At 33.0% G+C, this 21,074-nt stretch overlaps 1 protein-coding gene across 6 annotated transcripts in view; it reads left to right on the top strand.

Annotated features, from left to right (window-relative positions):
• The window catches only part of LOC103569738 (storkhead-box protein 2), a 116,248-nt gene that overhangs the window by 54,181 nt on the left and 40,993 nt on the right, over window positions 1–21,074 (top strand). For 5 of the 6 annotated variants that reach the window (XM_053737326.1, XM_014441891.2, XM_008547203.3 and 2 more), the window contains one exon: window positions 18,731–18,982. In XM_053737326.1, coding sequence (XP_053593301.1) covers window positions 18,782–18,982 — 201 coding nt within the window. In that variant the 5' untranslated portion in view covers window positions 18,731–18,781. Of the gene's footprint in view, window positions 1–15,372; window positions 15,821–18,730; window positions 18,983–21,074 lie in introns of those variants that run through there. The other variant, XM_008547204.3, reaches the window with a different exon arrangement.

Below are 21,074 nucleotides of genomic sequence, written 5' to 3'. Positions count from 1 at the left end.
AGTAGCAACTAAAATCTCTATAAATAATAAACAAAGAAAGTGGGCCTTGACCTTGTTAATAATTCGTATTTAATAATTATTAATTAATTTTATTGTCATTTGAATTTTTAAATATTTTTATGGAGAACTAAAATTATTAATTAAATTTATTTATTTTCTTCAGCTGATAATTAAGAGGTTGAATGGAATAAAATTAAAGTGAGGAAAAAAAATAATAAGTTGAATAATGTAACGAACGTTTTCCGTTCGTTGATCTTCACTGTTGCGCAATGATATTTTAACATACTTATGTATTAACGGTTTTTTTTTCCTTTTATTTTTATCATTATTATTGTTATTATTGTCGAGTTTTTTTTCCGTAACGATGTATAGAAAATAATGGAATTAATGGATGTCAGTTTGAGTTGGATAACTATAGATAATCATTGCACAAGTTGCTAATTTAATAAAATTTATTATTATCCTAATAAGAGTATAAATATAGGTATACATTAACGTTAATGATATGAATGAACAATCATGTATTACGAAAGTATTTTATAACGGATTATTTGAACTTTTTTTCGCGAGAATAATTAATTATATAGAGCAAGGAAGAGAGGGGAGGGGGAAATTATATGAATATTGTTATTTTTTTATTTTTTCACGTCGGATGAATAGAAGGTATTGATATGATCCGTAAGAAAAAAAACATTTTTGCTACACGGTAATAAATACAAAAAATATTTGGAGCCAAAAATCTGAAACTAGAAATTTTGAATTTTAAAAATGTCAATAAATTTACAAAAGAACATTAGATTTTAAAATTAAGCTGACCTCTTTTACCTCATTGTCTTTTATAATTATTAATTGCTTGTAGAAAATATAATTTAGCAAATTAATTACTAATTAGGTAAAATTAAAAATAATTTTTTTGGTCTAATTTATTTATGAAGTAGATCAGTAATTAGTTAATTGAATAATTTAAAGAATGTGTAAAATTATTTTGTTAAAGTATAGAAAAAAATAAAATGAGGTTTGAAAAATCAGAGAAAAAATTAACGAGTAGTGAATTTAATGAGTTATTGGAGTAAAAAAGTTAAAAAATGTGTAACAGAAATAGCGAGTATTAAAAAAGATTCTCATGTGATTTCTCTTGGCAAAAGAAAGCGCTAATCAATGACGAGATGATCTTATTGTAGATCGCGATTACCGGAAGCATTGAGTTCAGTATCGAGTACAAGAGGTTTGAATTTGCGAGAGAATTAATTGTTTGGATGTAATAGCTCGAGTGGTTAGTTATTTATTTAGATGTGTGTGAGTGTGTGGTGTTGGTGGATAGAGGTGTGCGTGAATGAGCGAGTAAATAAAAGCGAAGGTAATGTAAGGCAAAGCACTAGATACCTGTATGTATGTCTGTAGTGTATAAAACTGTTTATAGACGGGGGGACTCCTCCCGTGTGATCTGGCACGCCGCAGTCGTCGCGATAAATCGTCGATTAAACGGTGGGTCACGACCTCGCATTAGTTAGCGAGACTTTAAAGCTACTCTACAGTCTGGAGTGCAGTCAAGAAAGTGTAGTCCTCTCTTACATTAGAAGACTCCCCGATCCTTCCAGGAAGTTGCTCACCGAACTTCTTGCCTCCATTGACCTTCCCCACGCCCTCATCTTCGATTCTCGTTCCACTTGTTTTCTTATTTTTTTTTTCTTTTTTTTTCATCAGTTTTTTGTCCCTTTGTTGTGAATTTCTAAGTTACAACCTCGGCAGTTTCTGTGAATAAAAAAATTCTAGTCCTTTGAAAAAAAATTTTGAATTATTTACTTTCATCTCTATCAGCTCGATTTTTCTTAGATACTTTTTTATGAGAAATTCAAATTTCAAAATTGACAGTAATTTTTTTTGTAAATTATTCGGAAATTTTGATCAAAGTTTTGACTTTTAAACAAAAATATTTATTTAAAAAAAAAAAAAATTAATAATTTTAATCTTTATAAAATAATTGAGGTAATTTTCAATTCAATTAAAATAAATCAATTCTTCTATTTTAATAAAGGTCATGAAAAATAAAATTTTAATTCACTTAATTACAAGAAATAATATGAAATAATTTTTATAAAATTATATTTAATAATTAAATTATATTATAAAGATAATTAAAGAATTAATAGTCACTTTCATTGTAACAAAACTTTTCCCATGTTAATCAAGGCCACAATTTCCTCGCATTCACTTCGCGATTAAAAAACAAAATAATTTCTAAAAAATAGAATATGACTTTTGAAATGCCATTAGCCGACTGAAAAGCAGCGAATCATAAAAAAAATTTGCACATATCGCAAGTGCGCGTAATGCAAATTGAATTTCATAAGTTGGGCGTTGGTATTATCGATGTCTCTAGATCAACGTTCGATATTATTATATACCCACGTGTATCTTATTTGTCCATACTCACTGCACACGTGGGTGAGTTCATACACCATAACGACAGACGTTCCCATTTTTTATAATCCCGTTCACCGCTCATTGCTTTTCTTCGCTAATAATTACAATAATAATCTAATCTAATCATTAGCATTATGTTAAAAATGTCAATAATACCCATTGCATAGCACAAAGAGTCTCAATAAAACCAACAATCTCCGACTCACCACGTCCCAAATCGATAACCTCAAATAAAACTAAACCGCGCACCCATACATGCTTGAAATTATTACGTCGGCAGGTAATTGGGTCGCCAGCCAGTCAAGCTTCTGATTCGCGTTCATTGATATCGCGTAGATTGAAAGGCATAGAATTGCTCGGCAACACAGCACACATCCATGCACATTTCTTAACAAATTTCATCACGATATTTATAAAAGTATTCTTGCTATCCAAGTGAATCGATGTCACTAGGAAACTGTAGACAAAAACACTTCCTTGTAAATAAATTTTTTAAAAAATAATAAATCTCCCGCGCGTAAAAATTTAAAACTTGTTCTATTCCTTTCTTATCCTTAGACATTTATACTTAAGTAATATTTGCCTAAGAAACTTGTTCTATCAATTTTCTTTAGCATAACGGAATGTCTGAGACAGAGTTTCAAAGAATTGTAAAAAATATAAAAAAGTTATTACTCAAACACTCCTGACCCCCCAAGTTATCTGAATACCAAAAGCACCGGCAGCACAAAGACTCGGACTTAGATTCAGATTCATAAATAAGACAAGTATAAAGAGTTTCGAGAAACTTATGTAACTAATTTTTGGGCCCCATAAAAGTATCAAAGTTTAATAGAGAAGATTCATCCCGAGCTATTTCAACAGAGTTTCCGAGAATTAAAAGCTGTTGCCAAAGTTATCGTTGATCTCAGGTTAGCCGAGTCTCGCGGCGAGGCGTGGAAGTTCCCTTTAGTTGCATAGCATGTAATGGTTATTTCTTTGTATTTAGTATCCATCTACACATACACGAATTCCGAACCTATCCTAACGATCGAGCCAGGTATAAACCGAGTAACTTGACTACAGGTCGAGGTTTAAGTCCCACCGAGTCCCACGAGTAGACTGGTACTAGTCCCAGGAGACTGGTTAGCTGTTGGCTACATTTGTTATTTTGTATTTTATACACTCTTATACTTGGCTACTAACTATATCATTCTATTACTAAGGACTACTCTCAGGTTTACTTGGAATTATTTTTATTAAGACTCCATCTTTCAAAGCAGACATTTCAGAGCATTGACAGGAAGTGTCGTCACTCGCTCAAAAAGGCCTGCGTGAGCAAACACATGGGCGCCAGGATGTTGGGCGAAAATTAATCAGGCTCCTCTGCGGTGCTGAGGGTGACTCGTAAATCGCTTTCAACAAAATCCTAGTCGCAGCAGATGTACATGCACACTGACATGAACACAAAGAAATTTATATTGATAACATGTGGGATCATATTGAGTTCAATCCTTTGTACATATTTAAATCCGATCTGGGGTTAGTTTAATGGGTTAACGTATGAATGCTTATGTTAGAAGGGGTCTTGAATACGTTGCCAGTCAGTTGTTGCCACCCAAGAGTCCACTGGTGTTTTCTGTAGAACCTGAATCCCAAAGGTTCTCAACCTACAGATAAAAGACACTTACGCACGTACAAATAAGTGACCAGTGCGTGTGTCATGCACGTTTTGCAAACGCGAAACGTGTTCTCCGACTGAATAAAATCAAGCAAGTAGAGCCTCTAATATATATATACTATATATATACACTTAATTCTTAAACGACAAAGTTAAACGAGCGTCTACCAAGTTGTTGACGATACTATGTACATGTACTTCTTCATTCAAGGGACTCAGATGCCTTTTACGGGCGAGATTGTCCGGTGTCATGTGTGCAGTCTTTTGCGTAACACACATCGTAACGAGTATGTGCTATATGCTTTTTATGTGTGCATGCATGTGTTGCAGTTAAGTGGTGGCCTTTTTTGGATCGAGATGCCGCTACGCTAACAAACGATGCATAATTATTTTTTGCACAGCTACATGCTCATCCACACTCTTATCTGCCGGCCATTTAGCCAACACACCCTTCAATAAAACCCGCGTATACATTTTTTAAATTTATATAAACTGTGCTGGAAAAATTTCAATATTTCATCAGTAAACCTGACGTTAAAAATTACTCAAAAAATCGGACATCTTGCAATCATGTTTGTGGTGTGATGAAGATTCCACACAACCGAGCAAAGGTTGTGCATGTTTTTTTTTTCGCTTACGGATTCTTAAATCTTGATTTCGATGTAGGTTAAGGTTGCTAAATTTGTTGGCGGATATCAATTGAGAATTTCTCTTTAATTTAGTGATTGATTTTAACGATAATAAAGTAAACGTTTAACCTAGATCGTCGGCCTATTTTTTATTGCACCGAGTGCATGCATGCATTTGCAAAAAAAAGAAAAAGAAGTTACCAATAATCCAGGCACACTCGATTTTAAACTTTTGGCGGTAGAGTCAAGAAAGTTTAAAGTTGATATTAATACAAGACAAGCGCCAAAATTAATGGGTTAATTAAAGTTAATAAATCTTGGAACATGATTTAAAGTAAGGCCAATTCGAAAGGTTGTTTCTTAAAAAGGCGTGTGTATTAAATGTACTTAAGATAAATATGAAATGATGGAAATAATTGAATGGCATCGGGCAAATAAATCCTCGTCCTTTCTCGCGTTTCCAAGATAAGGCAATTTCTCACTGGTAGACGACAAGAATATAATATAATAAAATAAAATAAATATATATATGTGTGTGTACTTAAGTATAAGATTGAGTTGAGCTCCTGCTGGTTGCATAGACAGATACTTTCCTTCCTGCATTTAGGCACGTGTCTTCTCTTTGAGAGAGGAGACAGCCGATCATTTGAGGCTCCTGCTGTTTCTCGGGGGTGTAGTGGGAGAAAATATACTAGAGATAGGGGGTCGCGTGTCCGCCGCGACAGATAGAAAGTTTTTAATCTTTTTTATTTTCTCAACTCTGTTGTACATATTTACTTAACTATGCTTGTTGATAATAAAATCTGTAGTTAGAAATAATAATACAAATATTTGATGGTTTTATACTCGAATCCCCACTACTCTTGCTCTAATTGCAACCGTATATATATAGCTCGACGCTTTTCTCTTCCTCCCTATTATCGAGCCAGCGCAGAATGATGGTTTGATATAATTGCGACTGAGTTATAATTTACAATAATAAAAAAATTGTGAAACGGTGACGATCCTCTACTTAGTTGTGTATCTACCTACTGAGCTTCAGGCTCTATAAACACTCCCGTAAATCAATCACAGCCTATTACTTATCGAATTGACAATTTACCTTTTATAGAGTTCAATGCTGCAAGTGTTGAAATGATGTAGCTCTTAAATAATTATACTTTTATTTTTCCTTAGTCATTTACTTGATCAATTAAATTTAATTAATCAAACCGAAATTTTAAACAATGAAACTCTGAAACTAAAAATAATAATTATAATAATAATGAAATAAAAACCTTGAGATGGAGACAACGTTCAAGGACTTTAACGAAATCGGTTCCTCTTCCGGTGACGGGTTTCGTGCCCGCAAAATGAATGAGTGCTTCTGTTACTGTCATAGCAAGTAATTGCTGTAGCACGAGTATTGTTAAGAAATTAGCCTCAGAACCGTCACTCGTACTCGTTTAATTGCTATTTAATTAGGCATTGTTAGAATGAGCTTGGATTTCACGAGATCTTCAGATAAGTTTCAGTCTGTACCGACTCTGCGCTGCCGGTGGCGTGAAAGAGCTTGAACTTCGACTCTCAAGAGTTATAAGAAGATCAGTATCAGCTTGACATTATCGTGTGGAAATCGATCATCCTTAGGTTATTTTGCGGAATCAAATGCTACTCCACTCACGAGAATGCTCTTTGTACCCACGCGTCGCTTGATTATCATAATCTAACACTACAAATGGATTTTATCTACCGAGTATCTTATTAATTATTTATTTAAATCTATCAGCATTTAATCATCACGTTAATTAACTCATTAAACATTAAACACCACAATGTTTTAATTAAATCAATATTAAATAATAAAAACCCGTTATATCAATACTCGATCTCAAGGTCGCCGGATCGAATCCCACTCGCGGTATTTTATCGACTTTTTTTTTTCAACGAATCAGCAATTTTTTTCTATGAAAAAAAAAGTTCAAATGAATCGTGCTCTAGAACCTCTTTTTCTAGTTTAATTTTTTTGCAAAAAAGGTAATGACACACTATCACCGCTAGGATTTAATCAAAAAGATGTACGACCTTGTCACGCCTACAGATTTCTTGTGAAATGATCTATCAGATGATTATTATAAAGGAGGCATCATGACGGTGAAATTTAGGCCTAATGTCTTTAGAAGTAGAAAACAGATCAACAGTCGTAATTACAGAAATAGACACATGTCGTCCGCGGCTATTAATAACCTCCAGGCATTGACATTGAAAATATATGGACTATTAATTCAGTGAATCAGATTGTAAATTCATATATACGCGCTCAGTCAGCCTCCATCTCGCCCCACAAAGAATCGAAAGCCTGTCAAACATATATGACAATCTTTTTAGCTGTAACAATATTCCTTTATTCACTCTTACATTGACATCCGCTCATGTGTGTACTCTCTGGAGTCGGGCGAGCAAGTAAATGCGTAGGCTTTCAGCAAATTGATCTCTTCAACAAGTACAATGTCCATAGACATATATATAGGTATAAATGTATATATAGAGAATAAAATAAAAATGCATATAACTCTGGTTGGATACTGAGTCAATTAACAATAAATAAGAGTTAAGAACACTAGGAGTGACACTAGAAAAGTTGTAATGACGTTAATAAATTTATAAATCATTCACCATTTCCGGTCATGACCGCAGAGTCAATTGATGTGTGAATCAAATATGGCTTGGGATTAATTTGTTACCAAGCTGAGACTTATATACTTGTGCTTATACATATGTTTTAATAAATATATTTACAGATGTAATGTGTATATTTAAACATAAATTAAGTTTTATGTGTATTTGCTCGCCGTATTATATATATGTTATATGTGTAGTGCGCTATAAGTCAAGTTATGCTGGTAAATGTGTGTAAAAGTGAATTGGAGAGGATGAAAATAATAATAATGAAAAAAAAAACGATAAGACTTTCTCCTTCAACTTTGCGTGCTATCCGCAACACCGACGTTAAGAAACCCTGGTCGGCGCTCGGTTTGTAAACGACCGCGGTAATCCTCGTCGGCGTTCCGCGTGACAACCGACGACCTTTGTATTGCAGTTGCGACCTAGAAATGCCCTCCAGCCACCTTCTTGGTTTTACCCCTACTATACCCCCTGCTCAAGAGCAATCTGTATCTCTGTATGCATCTATGCCTCTATCTAAATTTATATAATTAATATGTATATGTTGAGATGATACTTAATTTATTATATTTCATTTTTTGTTTGCTATTTTTGCTCTTCAATTTACCGGTTAATTATACCATCACTCTATCATCGAGATAAAATATGTTCTTCCGGTCCGTTACATCAGATATCGGACGTTTCACTTCTCGATGAGATGGTTTTATTAATTTTTGTCTAAAATCAATTTGTGATTTTTTACGGCCGCTGTAATCACGATTTCACCCAAAAACAAGTCGAGATGTTGGAGAACATGGGCCGGTTTTTTTTTCGGCGTGACAAACGGAGTTACTTTTACTGGGTCATACTCTAATTGAAAGCATCATGCTTTTTATTGACTCGTCTTTCAAACAGATAATCTACGGCTAAATTGATTGGCTGAAACATAACAGCGACTAGCTGTAGCCTATTGCTCACTTTGTTTTTATGGGTTTTTAAATTATTATTGGCCTTTTAGACGGGAATAAACTCTGTAATACCCCCTTGAGCTATGAAAAAAAAGGTAATGTCTACATTATTTTTGATTAATAAAAACAAAACACTTAATGATGGACAGCTACAAGAGGGTATTTAACAAGAAAGTATATTTAAAATTAGTGAGACATGAAGTTTGTTTTTAAAGCAGCGTTATTTTATGTACTCAAGATAAAGTGGTAAATAGCGTTTAAAGTTTTACAAGATAGACAGTAAAGAAGAGACAAAGATAAGTGGCAAGATGTATCAGACATAAAAGTTTTGTCTTAAATTCGAAAAAATAAAAGTTTTTCCTTCCGCCAAAGCCGATAGTCGTCGGTCGGTCGGACGTTGGGTTGAGTCTGTCACTTTGTAGACAGAAGACAGTAGACAGTAACAGCAGAGAAACCGTGTAAATCCATTGAGAAAGTAAAGTAAAGGATACTTACTTGAGAAACGGTAAGAAAAAACCGAGATCGAGGGGAGAGACGACAAGTTCCACTTAACGACGTAGCAAAACCCGAAGGCGGTTGACACCGCGCGGAGGTAAAACGCATCTTGCCTTTGGGCATTTCATTTTATCTTGATAAATCATCTGTATACCCAGCCCTTGCCCTTGCCCTTGCTCTTGCTCTTACCACTATTACCATTACCCTTTTGACTATTATCTGCCGTATTATCTGCCACACCCTCGCCTTCAGCGTTCAATCTCAATTTATTCTCCACAATTCAAATCTCTTAATCTCAACGAAACTTTGAATTCCATCGCGATAAATAAAACAATATTTTCACTTTGTGGGCAACTGTCACAAGATGTACAGACTGTGTATGTCAGTGCGGTTTTAAGGTTACGATATAACCCAACCACCGAGCGAAAAGGAAGTCAGCCGATAGTCAAATGGGATAGAATAGAAATCACTCGCAGGAATAGAAAACCATTCACTAAATCTTTTGCAATTACAACAACAACAAAATAAACAAATGAATAAATTAAATAATTCATTACACAGACAACATAATTAAAACCAACTGCTTCGTATCAAATAAACAAGCTGATTTGCATTTAAATAAAAGCTGAATGATTACAATTATTATCAATGCTATAAATTACACATAAACAGCGGCAATATCGTAAATATCTTAAAATGTCGCGAAAGTCTCGAGGCAGTGAAAAAATAAGTCAGGAGTTTTCTCGGTAACACTAGAGTGCCGGAAGTAGATACTCCAGGAGGTGAAACTACAGAATAGAACAACGATGGTGAATTAACGGTTAAGAGTTAATAAAGACGAGTCTCGCGATCTTTTCCTCTGTACTCACTCCCGATGCTGTACCTCTGCTCACTTGTTACTGTTACTGTTACTATTATCATCATTGCCATTATTATCATCATCATCATCATCATTATCATTATTGGTATTGTAGTTACGAGAGTATAGTGTGTATTATGCACTCAGAGGGCTTTAGATGTTTCCAAGTTGTTATTCACTCACTTACACTTCTTAAAAGTTATTTACTTATTTACTTGAGCATGTACTCTACTTGTACTCCACATAAACATCCTACATGGAGCTGCAGTACCGACACAAAGGCTCAGCCGAGAGAAAGGCTTCCGGGGTTGTCCTTGAGCATCCGCAAATTAAAAGAGTTTCCTGATAATCATGTACTTGCAGACAATGTTAACCATTTGCATATTTCGTTTGAGAGCAGAGAAAAAAAGATTGCTGGGTTGTTTAGATAAAATAACCTGTAATCATATCGTTATATATATTTTTACGTTTGTATATTTATGTAGTGGGTTGCAGCGAGTTATATTATGATCATGATACTTTTAACACTTTCATTTTATAATATAATAACATAAACAGCAAAGTCGCTGAGGGATAGAATAGGAGCTTTCATCGGTGATTCGCGAGTCGTTAAATGAAGGCCGTTGTTGCGGGTCACGATCGTGGATCGGGTTGGACCAATCTGCTCAGCGAACCCGTACCTGTACCCGTATTCGTATCCGTGGACTTTCGTTTCTGTCGGATTGATCGGACAAGTCCGATACCCGATACTCGATACTTGATGGCAGCTTGTGGCGCAGATGGTGTGCATGCTGATGAAAGACCTGGAGGAATGAAATGTCGATAATGGGAATTATTTTAGTGGAGATAAGCCGATGAAAGTGAAAATAATAATTATCAATGGGGATAATGGAGGAGAATGAGATGTTGTGAGAAGACCGATCAAGATCCCTGTATCATATGTAGAAGAGACGGTAAAAGTCTTTGGTAATTGTTGTTGTGACTGGCAATTAGGTCGGAGTTGCTTGTTCTCATTACTCACTGTATTGGTAGGCATACGAAATCGTAATGACGTGCAATCAACGTACGGTTGATGCTGATGCACAATAAAAATTTTTATATGAGTGGTGTGCATTGAAAACGCGTGACGCCGTGACGCGGCATCTGCATGGCTCCAATTATTTTTTAGCTTATATGGTTTATTATTATTATTATTATTATTATTTATTTAATATTTTTATTGAGATGACTGACTTGCAGGTTGTGTGCTGCGAATGGCAAATTGAAAATTGTGAATTATAAATTATAAATAATAAATGAAATATAAAATAAGGTGGATTAATATTGACCCGGAAATATGGAGGCAATTGGGGAGAAACTTTCGCTTTAAAATTTTAGCCAGACAATTGGGCAAGGGCTTTTGCAGATGCAAGGTTGTATGCATGCTCTCTTTTTAAATTGCAAGTAATTTTTTATACAGTTGATTTTTAGTGTTGCGTAAAAAAGGAGAGGTCGCGATGTGGAAACTGATTGGTATAAATATAATAATATAATGTGGTTGATTATTTATGTAAGGAAAAAAATTGATTGTAATGATCATAATAATAACAATCACGGATAATTTATCAATTTGTTGTCAATAAAAAAATAAAAAACGTGAGAGGATAATAGAAAATTTGATGATTAATTTTATTGTTATTTTATAGTGACGTGGGAAAAATATATTTTTTTAATTAACTTAAATATTATTTTGCGTCAGAATTAATATATTGTAGATTGGATTTTATGACGCGACATGATATTGTCGAGCTAGATCACGGGACCCAGTCTCCAAGTGGAAAAATTAATCCCTCACGTATTTCCTTTACTTTTACCATTATTATTATTATTATTATCATTTTTTTTTATCATATATCTTAGACGATATAATACCGAAGAGATTCTTTACGGTATAGAATAAAAAAAAATTATCAGTTGACATCGTGCCGCTAATATTCATGACTCGGTCACGCGACTCGATTTCGCGGGCAGAACTAAAACATCTTGAATACAAGGATGCTGTATATGAAAATATATATGTATATATGTACAAAGACGACTAAAACACATCCGGGTATGTATTTAAGTGGCGCTAACCTTAAAGTACATCTTAATTTGTTCCTTCCACCCACAATATCAATCCCACTCTCTATTCCCACTGGCTTGTAGCTTGTACATTACACTCTCAAACATTACATAGTGACAAATTTAATTTCCCAATGACACGTATCTTAGAGAAACTAATTAATTATATGTAAAAGTATGTAATTATTAGCAGGATGCTATTTTTTTTCTGAACAATAATTTAGAGACATGAAAGAAAATATTTAATGAATTTAATTCAAAAGGCATTTCGCGGTAATTATTAATTAGATTAATTACCCCAAGTGTATGAGAGTTGAGTGTTTGAATTTGAATGAGTGATTAATTTTAGGCACACAACCTCTAGGCTGGTGGTCTGCTAAAAAATAGTAATGACGGTCAACCTTGTGTTGATAGAAGAATGGCATTTGCTTGAGCCCACCGTAGCAACGTGTAATTCTAGGTGGTCCCCCCGGTACATGCTAGTACTGTTGGTGTACGGTCAGCGAGGTACTCGGTTTATATGCTCAAGGCAGTATATTCATAATGTATCCGCACTATGCAGAAAATAATATGCCAGACGATCCATTATATCTCGAGGAGCGTACCTGCGGACCGTATTATTGCTCCGGGCGGCATTATGAATACGACTCTACGTATTTTTAAATTATAACACCCGCCTTTGTCAACAAATAAATCTGATATTTATTTCATTGTAAATATATGTTATTATTAGCTATTAAAAATATTTAAACAATATCATTCTTCAAATATCTATTCAATCTAAAATCGAGTTCCATTTTTCAAACATATATCATTTTTTTTAAATCAATTGATTTTTTTTTCGGTCGCAAATTTTGACTACAAATTTTTACATGACCATTTTACCCCGCCCACGGATAATACTGAAAATATGACCAACTAGATAATGAATTAAAAAAAAATTAAATAAACATATTTATTAATAATAAATAAATAATTTCAATACCTCAGAAGCCTGTGATTATAAATGAAAAAAAAAAAAAATCCCGATCGTACCGGTCATTCCACCGTCCTTGTGATCGGCCCCTCCTCTCTTGTACTTGTTGAATTTATTACAGACGAATATCCCCGGGAAATTCGCCGAGTTACTCAAGCGGATAATACATCATTGAGCGTTCGCAAACCGGGTGTATAGTTAATATAAACTTAAACTAAAACTCCATCTAAGACCAAGCAGTCTCAGTATAAACACACACAAAGCGGACTTATATAAAGGCGCGGGTGTGCGTGTGGCGGCGGTAATCGGTAGTTTGTCAGGTAATTCGCGGTGTCCGAACAATCCGCAGCGCAAACAGTTGAGTTAATAAATATGTGCGTGCATGGTTACGAGACAGCCCGGCACCGTCAATCGATCGCCGATCGAGCTGAATGAGAAAACTAAATAAAAATCTATATATCACCCATACACAGGCGCAATAGCGTGACGCGAAACGATCCAGGACGATCTTGACGAATTAATCGATATACTCATGGGACTGTGACGGAGGTCGAATCCCCCGTAGTGATACCAGTAATGTTATGTTTTATCATCTCGTACGAATAACTTTGCATGATTTTCGGTTTTTAGCAGAGCAATAATTAATAATCAATATTCGAGCAAACAGTTATATATACATGCAGACAGTAATAACATAGCCAAGTTCACCGGAAAATTAATATTGTGTATCTCTACGCGTAAACATACATTCGTTTATTATTATACATTACATTGCATTGCATCGCATCGCATTACATTTGCGGGTATATATGTAGTAGCGCAAATCTATTCAAGCGAAACAATAAACGTGAGAACACTTATTCGTAACCCGGATGTAACTGGTAATCGCACAATCTCGAGGATCTAATCGACACGTCTGACGGTTACGTCTAATTTCTTGATACTTTTTATAATATACATATGTGTTATATCTGTGTAAATAAGTGTAAGTGTGTCTGTCTAAGTTTGTAAGATGAAAGTATAGAGATGAGGAATATTTTCAGGTCACGTTAAATAAAACTAAGACTGACTCTACTGGCTCAACTATTTTAACTAATGTAATGTAATAGACACACATGTTAAGCTTTATATTTATTATATGTATTAATATGATTATACATGTGTATATAAATTATAAATACAAATGTCTTTTTGAGACACACGAGCTACACACCGACCGGAAGGGATCCTGAAATCAACCGGTCTAATAACTGATCCGTTAGAAACAAAAAAAAGGCGAACAAGAAATACACGAATGGAGTTTGGTCGATAAAAAACTACGTGGATTCTAACATGCCTTTATGCTCTGAAAATTTTCGACAGCTTTTTTGGCGCGATTATTTATTCAGTAAGATAAGAGCCGAAAAAATTTAAACCAACGGGTTTTTCAGTTCGTTTTTAAGGAAATCGCTCGAAATTCTGAACCCCGATTTCTGTTTATATTTATTTCAATGATTTCTTTTCGTGTCTCTTCACTTGATAAATAGTAGCAGCAGTTGCAAGTAACAAAAAAAGTAGCCCAAACAATCCATATTTTCCATTGACAAACTTTATTCATGATTCATTCTTTTCATTTAAAAATCTTTTATATCCCAGATATATAAGAGATTTCATCGAACGTCTTGGGTCAAAGACCGTTAGCTGCCTTTAAGTCGTGACCTCGTCCTTCGTAAATAAATTTTTACATGTCATTTATTTACATATATAGACATATAAGTAGAACGACAACATTTGATACGATACTCTTACTGTGCATTGTCAAGCTTGCTTCATGATAGTTCCTTATATATATATCATATCATATCATATACATTACATTATATATGTTTGAAGGGATTAACCGTTAGGTGAATCCGGTAACAAAACAAAACAAAACGAAAAAGACCGCTAAGGTTAGTCTATTGGTTATGAGGACAAGCTATCGCTTCGCGGTGACCGTTTGACTAAATTGACCCTGAATCTTTAGTTTGTTGTCGTTGCTCTGAGAAATAGTCGCTCTTAAAACTTGTTGCCGTAAGCATGACTCGACAATTTTCGTCTACTTATTGTCAGTCATCAAAAATTAATAAAAGTACGATACATACACACTAACAAAATCAGGAGTCAATTCAGATTTTATTTAAATCCAAATTCACTCCGCGTACCAGTTTCAAAAAAAAAAATCACTTCGCACAAGGAGTAAATAAGGAGTTTTTTTTTCCTTTGGAGTGAATTTCACTTCAAGGAGATTACAAAAATAGTCATCTTCTCCGCATTCATTCCACAAACGTTAACAGTGCATACTATCTACTAAAATTAATTAGACTGTTATCACAAGCCGCGGATTCGATTAATAATGCTATCAAATTAAGATATAAACTTTATAGAACGCCCTCAATTATTAAAACATTATATTGTTTTTTTCCGAGCTAATCGAGGCATTAAACGAAATTAGTACTAAACGACGTCACTGATTGCTGATAATTGATAAATTAATGGGAAAGCGACTTTGTTGAAATAACTCGATAGCTATCGGTGAACCAATTAATCAATCCTACCTATCCTATCTACCTCTAACTCTACGTGGCTTTGCTTTTAAAGCAACTCAATATAATGAGTATCTAATGTGTACATATTATATTTAGTGTTGAGTGCTAAGTGTAAGGTGCGTTTTATGTGAACGTTATCATATTTGACGGTTGTTTGAAATTTCTATTATAAAATTTAGTTAATGTCATATTGATTATGATTGTACGTGTTACTTTCTATGTCGTTTATAAAATATCATGAGTATCATGATCATGAGTGAAAGCTCTCATATATATATTTATATATTTATATATGAGCTGTTAAATAAAGTGCACTCAAATAGTAGTGATTGTATTGTAGGCTCGTAAGTGTAATATAGGACGAGTTTTGTTAAAAAATTTTTGACTGGTAAATTAATATAATTGAAATGTCGGAGATCGCTGCTGATAGATGTTGATAGATGCTAGGAAATGAATATGATCTAGTCCAGTCAACTCAAGTCTAGAGCTAGAGACGGTAAAATATATATTTTATTATTATATATCTCAACAAACTTGAAATTATACCACACACATATCCTTTTAACAACAAAAACTATCCAGTGAGCTTTGTTATTACGTCGACTCGTTTTTTGAGAGTAATTCTATCTGAAATCAATACGATAATTTACTATTTTATTACGTACTTTAGAAATTTTTTTTAACACAAAACGTATTTATTTAAAATGCCACGGAAGGTGAATAAAAAATTCAATGCATTTAAATTGCGCAATTGTAGTTATTTTATGGGCACTACAGTGTTTTGTATTTTTTCTGCGGTTAAAAAGTAAAAAAATATATAAAATTGAAGTTTTTAGGACAAGTAAAGTCGTCAAGTATCGACAAACGTGTTTAGTTGGAAATCCGCGAGATCAGATTCTCGTTTGAGAGCTTTCTAAAAGGACGAATGAGATGATCAGACCTTGAAGCTGTCAGATCTCACGCAGCTCTGGTAATCCTCGGGATTTTTATCTGTGCCCGTTATCCCGAGTTCTCTTGATCTCAGGTTTTTTTTATTCTTGTCTTTTCCTGACGCCTTACTCTGTGCCTCAGGGCGAAATTACTTCCATCATCTATAGCAACCCTCTGAGCTTTAGTTTATCTGAGCTAGAATTCGGAACAAAGGACGCTAATGCTCGAGGAAATGACGATTATTTTATTTTTATCTCTAGCAGCGTGATAAATTTATTTGGTTGTGGCTTCACGTGCCAACTGGGACATTGAACTTTTCGAACCTTACATACTTGTTTTTATTGATCACTTAAATTTTATTACTCAAAAATATTCGTTATTTTTATCCCCCTAGAATTAAATTTAAGATTACAATTTTTCACTTTCATAAATATCCTCTATTTGACCTTAATTACGCTCAGTAAAAACAAAATAATAATTCACTAAATTAAAAATTACCATAAAAACAGTAAACAATAAAAGTAATTTTATAAACAATTGATATTTTATAGCTCGAATAATATTATTGCTCGTTTACATCTCAGAGTATTCAAATATTTACATTAAAACACCTGAGTAAACTTTGCTTTAAAACTCGTCAGACTTTAATATTAAATAAATGTAATTTAATATTTAAATATAAAGTGCCTGGAATTTTATAGAGCAAAAAATTTAATAATTAAAGTTATAAGTGTCTGGGAAATATATTTGGAACGGTTCCAACTTTTAAATTAAACAATAACCTTAAAGGAAGCTCCCATCCTCGATAATACGCATGCACAAATAAAAGTGGATTTCGTTCCAAGAATGTTCTGGAACAGGAAAATCCTTCAGCTGCTTTACTACTTTATGTGGATTGAATTATTCCGGAGAATCGGGAGAAATCCTTTGGTAGGTGGCGTGAATAAATTTATTTTCTCGGCGACTGAGATTAATTTCGAGTGATTCGTCTCCGGATGACAGTAGAATGAGAAGTAATAATTATTTTGGGTGCTAATGAGAGCCGAGTTTTGGGCAGTGGATATTAACGTAAGCGGCGTTTAAGGACAAGCAGAAGTAATTGTCGGAGGTAAGAAAGCCCGTTTGCTAAAACTCTACCAGCGGACTAATTTGCTCAAGGCAAAGACGGAATGACGAATGGGAATTGTCTAACTGACACACCCTTACGAATTGTAACATTTGTTACTGTTCATCAATGTGGCATTTCCGTTAGATTCATTATGCCGAGTCGCTGTACAGAGCATGTACCGTCTCGGTATCAATGTTAAATTCATCTAAGTGAATAGAAACTCAGTCAAAGTAATTGTATAGATTAATGGCTCTCGATGTTTACCTTACGATTATTCATGTTATCGTTTGTTGATTTCATTAGTTACTTTGTTATATAACATTCTAGCAATTAAAAATTCCTTTTTTGATTTTACATTTTTATTTTCAATTATTTACCTTTTTTTTAATTTATCATTATTTTGTTTTTTTATTTAAAATTTAAATTACGCGGGCAGAAAAATTAATTCATTTAATTTAATTAATTTCCCATGTGATCTATTAAATATCCAACACAAATTACATGTCTAATTACTTTTTTTTTTTTTTTTTTTTTTTTAATATTATTTTTCATGATTTTTAAAATTTTTTAATCAACTGCTTCTGTACTATTTTTTTTATTACTAATTATTAAATTACTATTTAATTGTTATATAATAAGTGACTGGTATTAAAAATTTTGGTCATTATATTTCCAAAAATGCACTGAGCGTATTTAAAAAAATTCAAAATATTTTTTATAAAATTATTTGAATAAAAATTTCGATATTGAATTAAATTAATCGAAGCAATTTATCAAAATTAATAAATGTCGAGGTTAAATTCTCAGTAAAAGTTGCAATAATTCCTATAATTCAAAACTCATTAATAAAACGTTACATTGTATTTTTTTCCTTTTTTTTTTTAATAAAAAATGTGTAATTTGCTTCGAACCTTTGAAGCATTTAATAACAGATCCTTGCTTCGATAACTTCGAAATCCAGAAGCGTTTTTTCTAAAAGAATTAATAATAAAAAAATTACATAAAAATTTAAGAATAAATAATTAAATAGACATTATCAATATAAAAATATCTCAAAAAATGAAGCCCAACTAATTACTTTAATTGTGATGATCATAGAAGTACGTATAATCCTTCATAAACATACAATTAAGAGCTCATATATCCTGCTTTCACTCATCAATGTCCAAAGGTAGTGCAACAAAGTCTCACTAAAAGTACTCGGGGAATTTATTTCCGCGTTTATTTCGTCCATAAAAACAATGAGACATGTTAATATAATTTATTTCGTCCATGCCGCGGTAATCATAATAAAATAAACTTTATTATCCTTTACCACAAATTACAAAATTATCAAATAATTAATTATTTATTCTTTTATTTCTTCAGATTAAAAGATGCCGCCACCTGATCGTCAGCGTTAAAACAGGCCTTTAAAAAATGGCCTCAATATTAGGGGACGGCACAGGTCCCGGTGGTCCAGGATCAACAAGGTGCCTGCTCCTTCTGCAAAGATCCCTGGCCATCCAATTAAGTCGCGGACCTACGCCTATGGTCCTTGCTACCATCCAACATGACACCATCAAGGAACACCCAGCAGACGAGATGTGGATGTACGACAAGGGCTACAATCTCTTCCAGGTAAATCACAATATAAATTTAATTTGACCTTGCAAGCAAACTTTATCATTATTTTTGACTTTACTTCATTACTATTTAATAAAATATTTAAAATCAATTGTCTGCGTTACGTTGATTGTTACATCATGACATAACTTTATCAGTAGTTTTATGACAATCACGTACCGTTAAGTCTTAAAATAAACTCACTGCTGATTGGCCTAACCGTTATGCGTGGGAATAAAGTACAAAGAGTAGTCAGCAATTTCGTAAAACATATAACCTGATGCAACAATTATTCTTGAGACAATACCGGAAACTTATTTGTCTTAAAGACATCTTTTTTTCTTTTTTTTTTTTTTTTTTTAATTTATTTAGCAAATACCCTGACCGCTAAAATTTATTATCGTCATCACTTAAGTAGCTTCGCATTTACAAACAATATTATTTTGCTTGTTTATTTTTTATTAATAATAATAATAATTATAATAATTGAACATAAAAAATTTACATCAATTTAATAGTCAGCATTCACCAAACTTACGAAACATAAATAAAAAAAAAATTTAATTGCAAAAACAAACAAATATTTTTTGCAAACTCTGCAATTTAAATTCTTAATTATCGTCGCCCTAAATAACTTATTAAATATATAAATAGACTCTCAAAAATTTATTAAAGCATAACAAGTACTTGGCACAAATTTAAAACTTATAAATTACAAAGTACTCTTAAAAAAAAAAATAAACGAACATTGGCACGTCCTAGTCGTTTTGACCGAAAATCTTTGGGTAAAAATGCTGAGTCATTTAGAATTAAACAATAGCTCGAGCTCATCTTACTTGTTCTGTAAAAAATTAAACCGGTAAATAGTTCAAGTATTTTTAGCTCCTTAACCCCCTTGGTTTGGACTAAAAATCAGTCAATTGAAAATTATCACAGCTTTACTGCTGCTGTGATTGTAAGGATATTTATTACACAATTTGTTTTCAAAGGACATAAATCTTCCCGCAAACAGAATATTACTTGCCAATGTCACGCGAATCGATAAATTTGTCTGGTGTAATTTTTTTATTGTCATAAAATAATTCAAATTGATATTAATCTACATACCGGCCATGAATAATGATTAATTGTCATATTATTTAAAGAACTAATATAGCGCTACATAAATTAATGACTTGAATTTTATTAACCGCTAATGGACAAAATAATTAATTAATTAATTAAACAACAAATAATTAATTACAAAATAACTGTACAGTAATTGCGACTGGTATTTTTTAAAATGATTTTTTCGAGGTATATTTAGTATTTAAATATATATCAACTAGGTAGTAGTGTAATACTTCTTACTGGTATTTACCGTTTTCTTTTTATACATATATATATGTATATATGTTGATGTAGATGTAGTATTATGTAGATAACGATATGAATTCAGGTAAGTAAATATCTCTCTCCTCTTTAACATCAATATGCAGTCATGGTTGATGTAACTCACTAGATAAAAAACGTTTAATATTCAATAAATTAACGACCTTGTCTATATTATTATTCAACTACTTATTATTTAACATAAATACATATAAAAAAAGTATAATAATTACGCGAATGTTAAATTTACAACCAGTAATTTAATAATTAATTTTTTTTTCTTTTTATTAAATAAAAATTAATATTCAGTAATCAGGATCAAATTTCCGAGAATTATTTCTCGATAGGTCAATGGATCACGATATAAATAAATAAAATAATAAATAGTGTAACTGTACAATCCGGATGAGTCGCGATGTCCATTTCTGGGAACTGCTGGCATTTACAGGAGAAAGTGACTGCGAGCCACCCTTGCTTCGAACCCTCCGATGACTGGACGAAACACGCACGCATAATACAACCCGACATGTCACCACGGACATTAATTGCTGAAATATCGATTTAGCGTTTCAGTTTCCGTTTCGCGGAGCCCGAAAAAAATTACATTGTTCCGGTCGTCGTAAAACATTCTAGTGAATCATCTCCAGACATTTAGAGTTTGGTCTGTTTCGTATTTTTTATAAATATTTGCGTATATTGGTATTGCATATATTTATGTATATATATAATATTAATA

The sequence above is a fragment of the Microplitis demolitor genome, chromosome 3 (assembly GCF_026212275.2).
Source record: "Microplitis demolitor isolate Queensland-Clemson2020A chromosome 3, iyMicDemo2.1a, whole genome shotgun sequence".
Classification (NCBI taxonomy): Eukaryota; Metazoa; Arthropoda; class Insecta; order Hymenoptera; family Braconidae; genus Microplitis; species Microplitis demolitor.
Note: the sequence above shows the minus strand (reverse complement) of the source record. Positions and strands in the feature narration are given on the sequence as shown.